Source organism: Grus americana, chromosome 7 (assembly GCF_028858705.1).
Source record: "Grus americana isolate bGruAme1 chromosome 7, bGruAme1.mat, whole genome shotgun sequence".
Classification (NCBI taxonomy): Eukaryota; Metazoa; Chordata; class Aves; order Gruiformes; family Gruidae; genus Grus; species Grus americana.
This window is the reverse complement of record NC_072858.1, coordinates 5,856,704-5,872,915: the sequence shown is the minus strand read 5'-3', so window position 1 is coordinate 5,872,915 and position 16,212 is coordinate 5,856,704. Positions and strand designations below refer to the sequence as shown.

The 16,212-nt window shown below is 43.0% G+C and overlaps 1 protein-coding gene across 13 annotated transcripts in view; it reads right to left on the bottom strand.

Moving 5' to 3' along the window:
* Positions 1-16,212, bottom strand: part of FGFR2 (fibroblast growth factor receptor 2) — an 86,826-nt gene that overhangs the window by 32,267 nt on the left and 38,347 nt on the right. For all 13 annotated transcript variants that reach the window (XM_054831714.1, XM_054831717.1, XM_054831718.1 and 10 more), the window contains one exon: positions 671-861. In XM_054831714.1, the coding sequence (XP_054687689.1) occupies positions 671-861 (191 nt within the window). The remainder of the gene's footprint in view (positions 1-670; positions 862-16,212) is intronic.

The following is a 16,212-nucleotide window of genomic DNA, read 5'->3' as shown; positions in this document are numbered from 1 at the left end:
AGGAGTTAGAAAACAGCGGCATTGGGGGAAAAAAAGCACCTGGGCTGGTCCACCAGCTGCGTGGAACAAGATGGCATAGAGCTGGCTGTCCTGCCTGCCAACATGCTGAGCTTTGGCAATGCCACCCAGCTCGGAAAACTTTGGAGCTTCCTTGGTCAGGCTTGCTGGCAACACCCGGCGGCAGGAAGGACACCTCCAGTACGCCGCGACACGCCAGCGAGAAATGGACATCTCTGCAGGCTCAGCATCCAGAAAACCCAATCCTGCCAACAAGCTTTTGGCAGCAGGTGCCACATTACTTTGAAACAAAGAGGCTGAAGAAACGTGAAAGAAACAGAGTAGAGTCTCCCGGGTACGTTTTGGACGCGCTCTACCAAAACGTAAATGGCAATGATGTTCTTTTAGAGGGTTTTTGTTTTTTTCTGAATAAGTCATGCCTGAAACATTCAGAGATAAAGGACTTCACGGAAGTACAAAAAAGAGCAAAAGTGTCTATAAGCTGCACAATTAGCATTTAGACTATCAAATGTTTATCTAACTCATTATTTCATTTGTGACAAACACTTCCATTTTCAAAAGAAGTTCAGATCTTAAAATTCTTGGATTTACATCAAATAAATTCAATGCTTTAAAGACGTCGTCACCATCGCTGGCATCTGCAAAGCCTCACCTTTAAAACCTGAAGATACGGCAGTCCATCTGGTCCGTATTTACTGCCATTCTTCTCTACATGTTTTATCCACTGAATATGAGGTTGAGCATCACTGTAGACTTTGCAGACAAACTCGACGTCACCTCCGACGACTGCAGAGGCATTTGCTGGCAGGCCAGCCTGGAGGATGGGTCTGTGCGGTGATCGCTCTGGTCGGATGGGGAGGGGGAACAAGAACGAGCAAGAGAAAGAGAGAGAGGGAGAAATAAAGATGCATAAATAAGCAGAGCTGCCAAGAAAACTGTAAGTGAACTCGAGCCAAAAAGCCCTGTAAGCCTGTTGGCTGACTCCTCCGAAATAACACTGCAGCCAAAACGTATAACAAAAACTACAGTTCAAAGGAGATGACTTGAGCACTACACTTGTAATATAAAGAACAGCTATTTGGGGGGGGGGGGGGGGGGGGGGAGGGGAGAATCCATGCTTAAAAACTTGAAGCATTTTGCATAGTTGAACTCGGCAAGAATTAAGTAAAACATCTTTTTTTTTTTTTTTTGGCGTTATTGTAATAAGTCCGTCTGAGTTTTGAAACATTCTAATTGGGCTAAAACTCCACAAACTAGGGGAAAAAAAAAAGATTATTGCTTAATTTAAAAAACTGATTAATGTATTAAACCAAAGAGAAGTTCTCAAAACTAGCAGTAGAAACCTCAGCACTGAAGCTCCTCACGCAGGATGCACATATCAGGCAGCTCGACTTTTCAAAACGCTCCGACCAGTACTACCACGATAACTGGACTCTACCCAGACACAGCAGCTGAAATACCAGTTCCTTCTTACTCTGAGCAGGACACGGGGAAATAGAGAGTTCCCTGGAAAACTGCAGCGTACTTAACGTGAGCCAATAGATCTTTTAATCTATGGACCTGCTTACACGTTTATCAAAGGTTCTTGGTCAAGCTCACCTCACTGAACACAGCGAGTGCACCCTGTACCATCCGCGTATCTAGAGAGCAACTACAGCCAAGGTTCCCAGCCCAATTTTGTGGATGCAACATACATAGGCTTTGGGCAAAGCACGGATGGGAGCCTCGCCCTCAGCTAGGACAGCAAGGCAGCTTTCCATCACCCTCACTAAGCCCGACTTAAAAGCCACTAAAATCTTCTGGGCGGTGGGCAGGGCACAAACCCAGCTCCCCAGCCTCCAAGCCACCAACAGCCTTTTTTTGCTGGACAAAGCAAGTGGGCAAAGCACAAAAACTTTTCTCCTATGTGATGTTTGAATGAAAGTCCTCTAAATGACAGCCCTGGTCACCAAATTTATTTATCATCCAGTGAGCGGGATGGACACTGCCACCCTCCCCAGCAAACCTTGAGAGCTGCAGTTTCATCAGCCTAGCTGGGACCTCACCACCTTCTTCATGCAAACTTAACTCTGCAAACTTAACTCATGCAAACATGTTTCTTTTTATAAAAAAGTAAATACTGACCTACATATCCCTTCAACCTAGGAATTAGAAGCAAAATGCCCATTTGCCCAGCCCCAGCCCCTTCTCCCCAGCTCCAGGAATTCTCTCGAAGATAAGTAAAAAACAGTGGACCTAAATATTTATTTCTAGAGGCTGTACACTGTAAAAGCTTTGACATTACAAGCCAAATCAACTGAATTTCAAATCAAGCGTTCCTTCTTAAACATACTCATTTCCAATAAACTGTTTCACAAGCAAACATTGCGACTGTAATAGCAAATAATGATGCCCATGGAACAATGGGATCTTTTATACGGTCCAATATATTTGGCATGCGGCAAACATCTACTGGGAATTTATTCACTGAGGCTACGCTGGCAGCATACTACAAAGCAGCAGTCTTATTTCACTTGTGGCAAAAGTGCATTTATGTTGCAGTTACTAAATTATTCCATGGCTATGTGTGTCATTTTCAAAGATCTAGGAACAGTTTAATATTTTTTAATTTGTAAATTACAGTAGAACATATAAATTACTATTTTACAGTTCTGGAGAGAACTTTTAGTTTCTCACCTTATACTAAATAAGCTCTAATTCCATCTCCCTCGCTCCTTTATTTGGGTACAAAAGCAGCAAGCAAAAATCTCTCTTTAATAGAAACCTTACACCATCTTCCAAAACTTATTACAGCTGCCTTCAGTATAAAATGAAACCTTAGAGAATGTTATTTAAAATGTTTTTTAGAAGTCAGTAGGCCTCATGTTTCATTTCTCCACATCAGGGTTTGATTTCCTTTGTGACCTTACTCTCTGCCCTTAAACAAACCAGAGAATGAGGCCTGAAACATCTTGGAAAAGTTCCTACTATGCCAGCATCAACACACAAAATGTGTTTAGTTTATCCCGATAGCCATCGATGATTTAATCTTTTATTGATGACTGTCAAATGTTTCCTCTACCAAAAAAAGAGGCGGCGAAGCAAAGAAGTATAGCAAAGTTCTTACATTCTTGGTCGCAAATTCCTTTAAAAAAAATTAAATAAAAGTGTGTGCATATGTCTAGGTAAGACATTTGTGAAATTTCTTCTCTAAGGGTAAATGTGTTAAAACCAAACTTTAGGTGCCCTCCGACATACGGAGCAATGATTAGTGCTCGGCAACTCCCCCACTTCAGCAGAAGGGAGTATATTCCTATGCCCACACAGGCAAACCACCCAGAAGAACGTAACCAGCATGATGCAAATTCAGTGGCGTTTCATGACAATCCTGGAGTCCCAGGACCACAGGAAACACACTCAGTATTGGGGAAAATAACTAAATATGGAGAAACTTCCCACTTAGAAATGACCAAGTATATATAATACTGCACAGTATCATTTGCTGGAAATAGTCATTTCAGGATGCTATTCTTTCCGATTTCTCTGCAGACCACACACACCTAAGGGCTCTGCTTAAGCACAGCTACTGTCAAAATCATGTTCATAAATCTCACATCGCTATTTCACATTTAAAATACAAGCCTTCCATTTGTAAGCAGAAATCATCACTCAAAACAACTGGCTACACTAACATTAGATGGAAAAGGTGTGTTCTTTTTTTACTGAAGACTAGCAAAAGAGTCAAAGTTGCCTTTAAAAAAAAAATCTTAAAGTCTGGCAAAACTAATGTTATCATTAGCCTTACATAACCTAATCATTATCATCAGGATCATCGCTAAACTATAATATACATAAACAACGCTAGGTATTTAACTCAGACAAACAGTATTTTCATACAAAACAAGTTGGCAACCAATCTCATAGCTCCGCAGCCCTACTGATTTCAATATTCCCCTTACTCATTAATATTGAATTGTATCAGAATTTCAAAAAATAAGTCTTTACTATTTGACCACTGAAATTTTAGTGTTTCACTCTCACTGCCAACACAACGTGTTTCAAAAACAAGTCAACAGCATGTGCTAAAATACAGAAAATCAACCCATGGAGTAGCTGTCTTCGAGCATACTAAACACTACATCATAAGGACCATAAAAAGCAGTTGATATTAATTTTATTACCATAAATATTAGTTACTTAGTGAACTACATACAGCTCTACAAGGTTTTTCATAGATATGCCCTGCTTTCTTAAACAGACCTTCCTGGTTCAACCGAAGAGTAATAGATGTTTAAAGCAAATGTAATAGATGTTTTAAAATTTTTAAAGTTGATAAATATTTTCTGTATATTGATCTGAAAGTAATTGAGCCAAACCAATAATTATGTGTAAGTCTCCATATGTTACTTTTCATTCTAGTTCTTCCCAAAGTCTAGCTTTATAATACTTTTTAAAAAGAAAGCATGCTTAATGCTGGGTCCCACCTTAAGAGACAGACACCAGCTTGCTTTCTCCAACTTGCAATTTAGATACAAAATCAACATCATCCCCATTTGAGGAGTCAATTATCTACAAAAGGCAGAGCAAAAAGGATTGCTCACATGAGGAATATCATATTCAAGGCTACAAGAATCTAAATTTTACACCACCATAAAAGTGCCCAGGGCTTGAGCATTTCTGCTCAGAATTGCTTGAGCAATTCTGTTTGCTTATCTATAGATAAACAGACTCGCTATCTGAAAAGACACTGACAAAGAGACCTGCCCAATGGCTCAGAAGAAACTCTCATTTAGCCTGTTAATGTTAAAACTTCAGAATACCTTCCTCCAAGAGAGAAAATTGCAAAGAATCCAGGAAAGCTGTAAAATTCCAAGTTTCTGAAAAACTGACCCAACAGAAGGAGGTGTCCAGGAAGCTCCCAGCCCTGCAGGGCACCTGGAGATGGGTGGGAGCCCATCCTGCCACTGGTGATGGAGGGAGAAATGACTGGAAGAACTATCCTGGAAATGACTACTGGAGCCAGCACACTTCACAAGGGGTCCTGAGAATTGGCTCTTTAAGAAGTTGAAGTCCCTGGACAGGTGGTTCCTACAAAAGGGCCCCATCTCTCTCCCATCCTTGGCTTTATCTCCTCCAATTATTTTTTTTGGCTGACCAGCTGCAGTCAAACCAGAGGGAAATCAGAGATAAGAGAGACAGGAAAGTCATGATGCAAACGTATGAGGTGAAGATGCTGGGGTATGGAGGTGGGCGTTAGTGGCCAAAACCCGTTTCACAGCCAAGAGAGCCCAGAAGATGTGATCCCACCACTCCGGTCCTAGCGCGGGGGTGTGCAGGGATGGAAAAACTGTGGGAAGAGAGGCTGCTCACGGAGCGTGCCAGCGGAGGGAAGATGTAGGGCAGGATCTGCTGTTGCCAGAGGCCGAAGTGGAGCGTATTGTGACTGAAAGAGTGGCTCTGCCGCTACCGGAGCGCCTTGGCAGGGAGAGGAGACAATAACCCCGGAAGCGGTGAGCTCCGGGCACATCCCCAGGCCAAGTCTCCTTAGCAACCTGGCTGTGCCAGGGGCTGAGAAGAGCTCTGGTAATTGTCTACCCAAGCCTCCTCATCACCCTAGCACAGACAGTTCAGGACCTTTCATGGGAGCTAAAAGCCAGAACCAAAGCCCATTGAAGTCAGGGGAAAAACTCACATGGAATTCAATGGGCTTTGGATAAGGCATTTGATTCGTTTAAAAAAAAAAAAAATAAAAAAATGAAAACTACTCTTATTTTCTCCTTTTGAATGTGCTTGTTTCCTCTCCTTGCAAATGTGTGATTCAAGTGCGGCCTAGGAAAATAAAAGCTGAATAGCAAATGCAGGACCAAACATGAGTTCTGGGGACAACATGGAGATGCTCAACAAATGGGGGCTGAGGGGGGCATGGGTTATCTAATTCTTCTTCACAATTTTTAATTACACACATTTATCAGTATCTTTAATACCAGTTTTGAAATGTTACTGACTCCTAAGGAGTTGTCTTGATGGCTGCCACTGTGAAGCTACAGAGGGGTCCCTCAAACAACGCCTCTCAGCGCAGCATCCGTACCTATTCTGGATCGATAGCCCCCAGTAGAGGTTCTGTGTGTTCAGTCAGCACTAGATAAAAAAAAATGAAGCAGTTCCAGCTGTCTCTCTGCTTAACTGACAACACAGGCCTGCCATGCCCTCTTCACTTCCCTGGTCAGCACAGCACGTTCAGCTCTAGTTGCTTATTTTGCCTGACTCTGCGCCTGGGAAGCCTTCAGCAGCGGGCTGGACCCTGTTCGGGGAAAACACGGTCCGTTCCCAACCACCTTCCAATCGTGCAACATCTGTTGCTTTGGCAAATGCTAATTACCATGTAAATTATGGGTCTCAAAAGCATCCTACAGTGTTTTAGGCCAGACTGTAATCACAGTCTGTCTTTGGCTTAGCATCCCAAAATCGCAAGACTGACTCTTCAGCCTTAAAAATCAAACACAGCCTTTTCATCACACACTTGGACTGAAATATTTCTCCGCTGTGTTTCAGTACGCAGCACTCTCCCACCATTTCCACTGAGCCATGTACCTAATGCAGCAGGTCCCTGAAGGCCGCTGAGCTCAGGGAGCAGCACTGCTGATGGAAGAACATGTTGTTACATGGCTCTGCCCCCAATTAACTCATGTGTCCTCTCCTGCCCAACAACACGTCACGTCTGGAGATTTCCTGGGCAGGTACTTTACAGACAGATGCATATCTGCCCAACACGTCCCTCACACCACCAACTGACCCACAGGCAAGCCTACTGGAGTGGGAAGCCAGCGGTGTCACCCATCTCTGGGACACCCCAAGGCATGCCCTCTTCCAAACTATACCCACGGGACTACCAAAACAGCTCCAACAGAAAATGCAGTTATATGGTAACTTCTCAGGTGACTTAGCTGCTGCCTGGAGTTGACAGGAAGCCTCTCAGGTATAGCTCCAGCTTCCCACAGGGCCCAGGGCACCCCGTGCCACCTCAAAGCTGAAATACTGTTTCTTCTCAGAAATGGCACTAACGGCCATTCCACCCACAGTTCGAGGAAACAACTCTCTCTACCTGTGCAAGCCACTCTGTCTCTACGCTCAATTTTTGGCATCCCTGTTGAGACTGTACACATACATACTATTATTGCTGGCTCTGATGATGGTTTTTGGTGATGTGGGTACCTACCACAGGGTGAAGGCATTTACTAAAGCCCCTGGGCCAACCACAGGATATCAGTCTCTGGTCACTACGTATTTGGGCTAAATATCAACCATTAAAAGAAAGATTAAATCCTTATCAACCTCTCACCCTTCAGTGAGTGAAGACCTGTCAAGTTTCCATCCTGCTCTAGCTGACAGCAAAGGAAGCAGTTTGGGAGGAGAGACACAAGGATCACTGTCCTTCATGAAAGATCTCACCTACACGAGCTGCAAATCTGGCCGCAGTTCACGAGCACTCAGAGGCTGGATTAATTATTGCTCTCTGCATTAGACAGCTCTTTTGAGGAGAGTTCCAGGAGCAGCCAAGGCATGAGGAATTGCGACTCAGGTTTCTCTATAAATCCAGCATTATCCAAGTTCATACAAAGGACTCGATTTGAAACTACACTTGCTCTCCATACCCCCAGGTGGAGTGGTGTAAGAGGGGTCTAACCAAACAGATGTCAGAGTCCCCACAAGAATTTCCTCCTTCAAGGTAGCTTTCTACACACAGGCCAAGCCAAACCTTCGCTTCCTTTCTCCAGCAATAAGCAATTGCTTATGGGGGCCTGTGTTCTATGAAATGCTGGAAGGAAAACATTGCTAACTCCACTATTTGCTCCATGTCATGGAAGAGTAAGGTTGAGTGCTGGCTGCTCTTTCAAAAGATCAGAAACAACTGAGCAGGTGTAGGCAGAATGACTCTACTAATTAATGTCATACACTATATATATATGAGCCAGGAGCTGAGCAGCTTCTACCAGCTGCACGTCAGTTTGGTTTCCTTTCTGCATAATATGAAGCACTGCATGTTGTTTATAGCCAATTCAGAAGCGCTGCTGAACTGTCACGTTCCATTTATACGTACATACATACACACCCCTCCAATCATCGCTTCCTGGGTAATTTATACACGCCGAGGTAGCATCCACAGCAAGTTAGGGACAATGCTCTCTTCCCAAACTCTGCAAAATCAGAGGATGTTTTAAGGCTACAAGGATCAACAGATCACTGTCATTAAACATGAAGAGATAAAGACCATCCCTGGCAAGAACACTTGATAAAGAACAGGAGCCTCTCAGGCAGACTAGCAGAATAGCTTATGGATCAGACCAGCATTACCAGTGCTGATGAAATCATGCCTGACAAATTTTGGCATCTTTTATCAGCAGGCGTTAGCCAACGATGTTAATTCTATTCAATGTTCCTGTACAGCAGGAGTCTCCACGTACAGCATTTCCTATTGGCCCAACGCTACTCGAAGAAGTCATCTCGGTGGCCAAGAGCTCAAAGGGGTATCGCTGCAGCTGGAGCTCCTGGACCTCACAAGTGAGCCCAGTGAGGCCTGCAGCAGCACAGGGATCTGCTCCTGCAGATGGGAGTGAGGGATGAACCTCCATAACCACTTTCTAAACTCCTTGTCTTCAAATTTAGAAGCCTTTTATATAAACCTGAGGTATTTCTTTCTGCTGCTGTCACACACTTCATCATTGCTAACTACTGGGCCCAAACATTCCTCTCTGCTTCGGTTTGTGGACCAGCATCAGCAATCAGCATAAAGTGAGACAGCAGGGAACCGGACTCCATATATTCCCTGCTGTCACTGCATACCTTCTCATAAAATTAAACATTTTAATACCGACTATTAAAGAATTTCAGTTCTAAGGTTAAAACTTTGTCACCGACGCCAGAACCAGGCATCCTCCTACCCACAGCAAAGCCTTGGCCACCCCATCCAACTTCCTTGCGCCACCCGAGCCCTCCCACTAACCAAGGCCAGCCGAGTAAAAGGCAATGCCTCTTTAAAATCTTTGCAGAAACTAATCAGGTGTATTCAAACTCTTTGTCCTTGGCTTCACCACCTTCACCTCCGATTTGAAGAATGGCACGGTTTCTCCAGCGGGCAAAGTTCCCACTGATGTTATCCCATCTGTCTCTTTGGATAGCTCTACAGCATAGCTCCAGCTTGCTGTCCTATGTGCATTTCTGCTAAAATTCATCTTCACTTAACACCTTGACAGCATAAGTTCATCTGCACACCCCTTTCTCATATGGCAGCAAGCCGGGGAAAAGAAAGCAAGCAAGAAAGACTAACTTATTTGGCTTGATCAAAGCCTGTTGACGTCAGTGAAAACAGTACGGGGGGGGGAGGGGGGGGGAATCACCATCAGAACTAGTTAAAAGCTATCTTTTTAAATCACACGTGTATCAGAGGGTTAAAAGAGACAGGAACATTCAGCAAGCCCAGGGCTAAGGCAGGCAACGTGAACGTTCTTGTTTTAAAATGTGAAATTATCAACAAGGTTTTAAGACCAGTTTGTCTTCAAAGCAAAGCCCTGTTCTCAGGCTGACGCAGCGCGGGTGTCATCAGCCCCGTGGAGCAGAAGAAGTCACAGCAGCAAGAGTTGTACAGCACTAATCTTGGAGCTCGCTTACAGTACTCCTCACACAGTGCACGCAGAAGCAAAAGCTTCATACGCGTCTGAACAAAGAGGGGAGAGGCCTTATTTTGGTTTGAAGGAACCACAGAAAACAGAACAACGAGGAGCTGAAATTTTCATTGAAATTCTTTCAGTGTGCCCTAAAAGAAAGAGGCTACAAGAGGATATGAAAAACAACTTGTGACTTCTCGCAGACAAGTGGTAAATTTTTACTGTTCTGGCCGTTTCCAGAGACTGCGTTAATTTTTACGCACAGAGATATCATCCTTTGTACTCAGCTGCTTTGTAACAACCAGAGACAACGCTGGGGTCCAGCCTCATTGGACTGGGCTCTCCAGGAGGCTCTGCCAAAGGTTTCCCGTACGCCTGGCAAAAAGCATCTCTCCCACAGGGATGATGTCCTCTCCCAGCTGCGGTGGGTGTAACTCCCCAGCGCACCCAGCGATGCCATAAAGCACGCAGTGGGAGTTGTTATTGCTGTGTTACTGTGACCTGGCTGCATATCTTTCATCCTCCAAATTTGCTGTCCTGAAAACAGCTCTGCCTTTAAAGTAAAATGGGAAAGATTATGTAAACCTTTAAAAGCCCTCATATTGCTGCACTTCTCTCCCTCTTCTTACACAGCACACTTGCTCTATTGAGGAACGCAGGTGTGAAATTATCGGATGGACAATGGTATTCTGCTTCCCCTGCTAGACACGGCTGACCGACCATACCTGTGCCCAGGCTCTCAGGGCAGGAGAGAAGCTCCAGCTCCCAGAGTTTCTGTGCTGGACCATCCTGTCTCTGCCTCAAGAGGCATCTAGGTTGGACCTCACTCAGCCGTCAGGCTTGCCTCCCCGGTGATGAAATTTGCCAATGTGTGGTCCCACATCAGGAGGGGAAATATCCCTCCATCAGGATCACACGCACTTCTACAACACAGAATCCATAATCTCGTCTAAACATCGGACCAGATGCTGAAGATGACTGCTCTTGGGAGGACCCTGATTATACACATTTGTCATTATATTTCAAGTAATTCAGGTAAGTCCAGGTAAAGTTTGCAAGACAGAAGACACAAGAGCTTTCATAGCAAGCAGTTAGGCTGGCCATGCTTGGACACAAACTTTGTGCTCCAAAACAAGAAAGTTTTTCTCTGTAATTTTCTACAGCTCTTGACCTCTCTTTCTGCACCCACATATTCCTGCCTTTCAGCATACACTCCGAACGGCCAGCGTCCTACGAAGCCAGGCGCATGCAAAATCAGCGCAGCTATTTCCTCACATCTGAACGTTTCTCGGTTGTTTATAGCGAACGAGATGCCCGTACAAACCCCTCCACACACCACACCCCACGGTCACTCGTCACCCGTGGATTTACATGCTGTCCCCAGAGCCCAGGGAGCACCATCGCCAGCCTCTGGCTGAGCAGCAGCTGCCAGAACTGCTTTTTGAGGGGTGGGGGTGGGGGTGGAAATCATTTGTTGGAATATTCATTCAAGTGTAGACACAGGAGGTTTTCACCAACGCTCGAGATGGTGCATTAGCACAGGTATCGAAGGAAACGTACATTTAAAACCGACTGCTGAAATGAAATTATGTTGCTCAGTAATGTACGTAATCCCATCAGAAATTATGCTGCAGGTATAAACACTAACCAACGCACGCATATTCACTTGTAAAGGCAGAATGCAACTTAAAAGCAACTATTCTGATCACCTAATTTGTGATGGTGATTAAAAAAAGTCCCTAAAAGAATGCATCGTTTTAGACTTTCACAAGCATCTTGTAAAAATGGCAAAGACTAACTTTATTCCAACTAATACACTGTCATGCTGAGTTCTTCACTCAGCTCAGGTTCTGACAGTATCAGTGTTTTGCTTCCATGAACAGTCAAAAATTTCAACATATTCATGCAACCTTTTAAAGAGAAACCTGAAAAAATAATGTTAATATTTTATATTTACAGAGCAGTTCAATATTCAAAAGTGCTTAACAAACTATGATTTTTAATGTGGCTTTTAAATTATAATTAAAGTAGATTTCACTTTATTTTTATGTTTAAATGGAACAACTGCCGTTGAAGCTGCACCATGGGAACAGTAGTAATCCAAAGATGACCTAATGACTTAAAATCCTGAAAACCTGGAAAATACAGCCACCTCTGGATTTCAAGTCACACAGTGGTTTGCGTGGCTGTAAGAGGAGAGGACACCAACATGAAGGTTATAAGGGCAACCTTTCCTCTAAATAGCCACAGAATTTCATGTTTTACTGATTTGTCCACACTTTGGTACTGCCAGATCTCTCACTCCCTTACCTCACCCCATCCCTCAAGGTTTTTTCTTCCCTTTCCTCTGGGAAGAACCCCCCAAATTTTCCCAGTGCCATCACCCGCAGCCTCAGCTAAATACAACCATGCCCAAGTCTCGATGCCTACCACTCCGGTATACCACCGAGTGCCACCTCCATCACTTCTGCCTCTGCTACACCTCTTTTAATCCCAGTGTGGTGGTCTCAGTCAGGATTCATCGTACCTGCCATGGGCATCGATCCCATTGCAGCCACGGGGCTGTCCCACCTCGGCGTTTCCTCCCACGCACGGGGACAACATGAAGGTGCAAACTGCTCATTAATAAGGCAGTCATGATTAATAACCTTGTGCTGGCCTTTAATATGGTCCATTCATCCAGTCTGTATCACAGTTCATTTATGATTTTTCTATATTTGTGATAATTCAAGTTTTTTTTTTTTTAAAGAGGATGTAACTTTTACCAATTTACTGCCAAATACACAACCATTTTTTTTTCCCCGTAACAAAATTGTTGAAAAAAGACTGGACCAGGTCAGAAAGCCCCTCTGATTAGGCACAGCCATGGCTTTCAACACGTGCCAGTTGCACATTTAACAAGGCAGCAATCTTGTTAGCATCTTCTGACAACTCCTGCAAATTCCTACTTGCATTTCCACGAGTAGGATACTGCACGAATTAGAAGGCATGATTAAAAATGATAATAACAGAGCTGAAACAATATCCTGTTCATCATTCATCAAAAGAAAGAGAAATACCTGCCTTGGGGCTGTAATAAGACGGAAAGTGGGACAGGGAGACCAGTCCTCCCCCAGCAGACTCTGCAGGAAGCATTCCAAACATGACAAATTCACTGTTCACCCAGCAGATGAAGTAATGACACTAGTATTTGTCCATAAAATGTAATTTAGCCAGACTACTCCAATGAAATCAGAAGCTTTAACGCTATAAAACTAGGGGGTTGGAATATTTTTACCTTATTAAGAAAGGGGGGGAAGAAAACATAAGCTTTCATTTTTCCCTTAGCTGAACCATCACACTGTGGTCTTTGTTTTCGGGAGTGAACCGCACAGCCTCCAGCACTAAACAATTTGTGTAATTTCTCCTCAGATGCACACACCTTGCCAAAAGCCTAGTGCCAGGTGTAAAGTCCACACTCGGGCTTATCAGTACATTAAATAAAATCTTCTTCCCCCACGGCCTAACCAAATACCTGAGGGCAAGCATCAGATGGATTCCTTCACGCTTCCAGCCCCTGTCTCATCATGTCCCATGCCGCAAGCGCTTGGGTGAAGACGTCAAGCCAAAGCTTGTCCATGCAAAGAGCCAGTCAACAACTACAGGCACATCTGCCAGCAATGCAAGTTTAGGCTTGGTTTTAATACCTACACTTAACTCCTGCCAGACATTAGTGATGCAACGTTCAAGGCATGTGTTTAGTTGGTGTCAGTTCCTTTTTTGTATGTAACATGAATCCTAAAAATAATTCTTTGGAAATTAAGGAACGTACTATAGTTAAGTCAAACTAATTCTGAAGTTTATTTTGACAAAACAAGTCTCAGCAAAAAGCAAATAACAATGCGTATGTTTTTATGAGTTCGGGAATGACAAAATGGAAACATGTCTTTTAAAAAAAAAAGTGTGCCCATGCCATGTTCGCAACTAGAGACTGAGAACACATGAAAATCCAAAAATAAAACTGAGTAGAAACAAAAGCAAAGTTTTTTCTTCTGCCTTAACTAAGAGAAATATAAACAGTGAAGTACCAATAGCAAAAAGTAGATTTTTATTTTTTTTAATAATGTGCAGTAAAATGCAAGAATAAAATTCACCCTAAAGATCTTTAAACCTCCAAGAGTTCAGATTAAAGTGGTTTTTTTGCACACCCATCAGTAAAACCACTCATACGTGAGATTTCTGGGGCACGAGCTTTAAGCTGAGAGTCATTTAAAATGCTTCCTGGATGAGAAGTTATTCTCACGCTGTTTTCATATGAAAACACAACTTACTGTTAACGGACAAATGCATGGTAATCTGTCACCTCTGGAGTTCACTCCTCAGTAGTGAGAGCCAAAGGCATGGCTATTCGGTAAATTAGAAACTGGTCAAAGTACACCTAAACTGGCTGAAAAAAGGACTTGTTTAAAAAAAAAAAATAAAAATTTGTGACAAGTGATGTTCATTTTTATAGTAAACAGCAGGGTCTTACACATTCTTGGAAGACGTGTCGTGCTATGGCAGCTGCTTATGAAACCCAGTAAATGAGGTAATGTGGTGAACTTCATCTGAAACCAAACCATCTTTTGTTTCCCTGGATGATGACATTAAATAGGACAGAAATGGCTACCTGCACTAGGACTGTTCAGACTAACCTTTTTTTTTTTTTTTGCTGTTAAAATAAAAATTCAATTAGTTACTTCCATGCTTAAACAGAACTGCCGCTGCTGAAATTGTACTCTAGCGATAATTGCAATCCAAGAGTGATCTAATTATATACAAGTCTCAGTGGCTGCATTCCCACGTTGCTTCCTACAACCCGGATTCACTACAATACAACTCAAAAGCGAAAGCCACATCGTTTTCATTCATTCTCCCTTAAGACCACATGACTTTATATATGTTTAATGAGAATGGAGTTAGTCTATTAGTAAGCTTACTATAAAAATGCGAGTTTCTACCTTCTGTTAAACACAAAAGAATAGAAAGGCACTTCAGCTGCATGTAAAAAACCAGCTGATGGGCTAAACTGTACAAGGGAAAGAACATTCTTTTAATTAAGGTAATGGATTAGGATTCAAGTACCAGCTTTACTTTTTGGCTCTGCCACCAGCTTCCTGTGTGACCCAGGGCAAGAAACTTCACCGCTCCGCAGCTCGGTTTTTCATCTATAAAATGGACAGTGACATTTCCTTCTCCCGGCCCCTCCGCATTTCGGTTGTAAGCAATTACTGCGCACTGGCATGTTGCCTTGGACAATAAGTAGCCGATATTAATTGAAGCCTCTGGGTAGTACACCAATAAAAAGCTAAAATCAACTTGTCTCCCTTGCACAGGATCCTAACAGAGTTTTGTATCGCCACCATTTGCCGCTCCTGCAATCTAACACGTTTTGCATCCCAAGCAAAGCTTGCTTAAGTCCCTGTTTTGAAATGGAGGAGGAGGAGAGAGGAAAAAGTAGTCAATTGGGGTATCCCGAGCATTTAAATAATAAGGACAATTCCCCACTAACGCTGTCAACGTGCACAAGTATCCTGTGCAACACAGAGGGGCTGCCAACGACTCGCTGCTTTCTTCTTCAGTATTTTCTACTCCCATTGTAAAAAAAAAAAAAAAAAATGCAGTGGAACGGTTTTGCCAGGTTTGTAAATCTGAACGAGACCATCTGAGCTGAGCTGCCTATTTTAAGAGGGTTCTTGCAAGTAATTACAAGGTAAAAACGAGAATACTTCACACCTACATTCTGACTGAAAACTACTCAGCCCTGCTGGCTCCAGGCTTTTAATTGTCAAAAGAGTTCAAGGTTTGGAAAGTTATTGGCATCAAGTAATACTGGATATTCCTAACTAGCGTTGTGTCATTATTTGGCACGATTTTTGCTGGGATACCTCCCAAATCTGTGACATAATCAGAGGGTTCTCTACATTACACTATACAGTCAGATGCTCATGTTAGTGTAATACGTTACCATGTTTAATACCATTTGCTATTACTTACACTTAATCAACTTTGGAACCAGTTAAACCATATAGGAAAAGCAATTTCAGAGGCTTTCAATTGACAGTTTTCCACACACAACTTGACCAAAAATTACGACCTGAAGTTTCTAAGATGCAGTCTACATGTGCAATTGCTTCTAAACAAACAGCCATAACTCTTCACAACCCTGTGGGAACTGAAAATTCATATGAAAATAGAAAAGGGGAAAAAAAAAGACAAAATTAACTTCTGTAGAACTGTCTTAACTAGAAAAAACTGTCGGAGGTTCCCCTTCTGGCCAGCCTTTATTTACTGCTTCAGCAATTTTATGCCCAACCTCCGTGATTATTACAAGCTTTCGGTAACACAGAAATGTCTGAGCTTTCATCCCCTTTTTGGGTTAAAGTCCCAGAGCAGTATCTCTTGAGAGACTCACAGTAAATTCAACACAGATATCTTAGGGTGTGCATTCCCATGCATATGTTTTCAAAGTAAACTAACAATTAGAGCCTTTAACTCATCAAATTAAAGTACGTAAAATGATTAAGAACGCAGA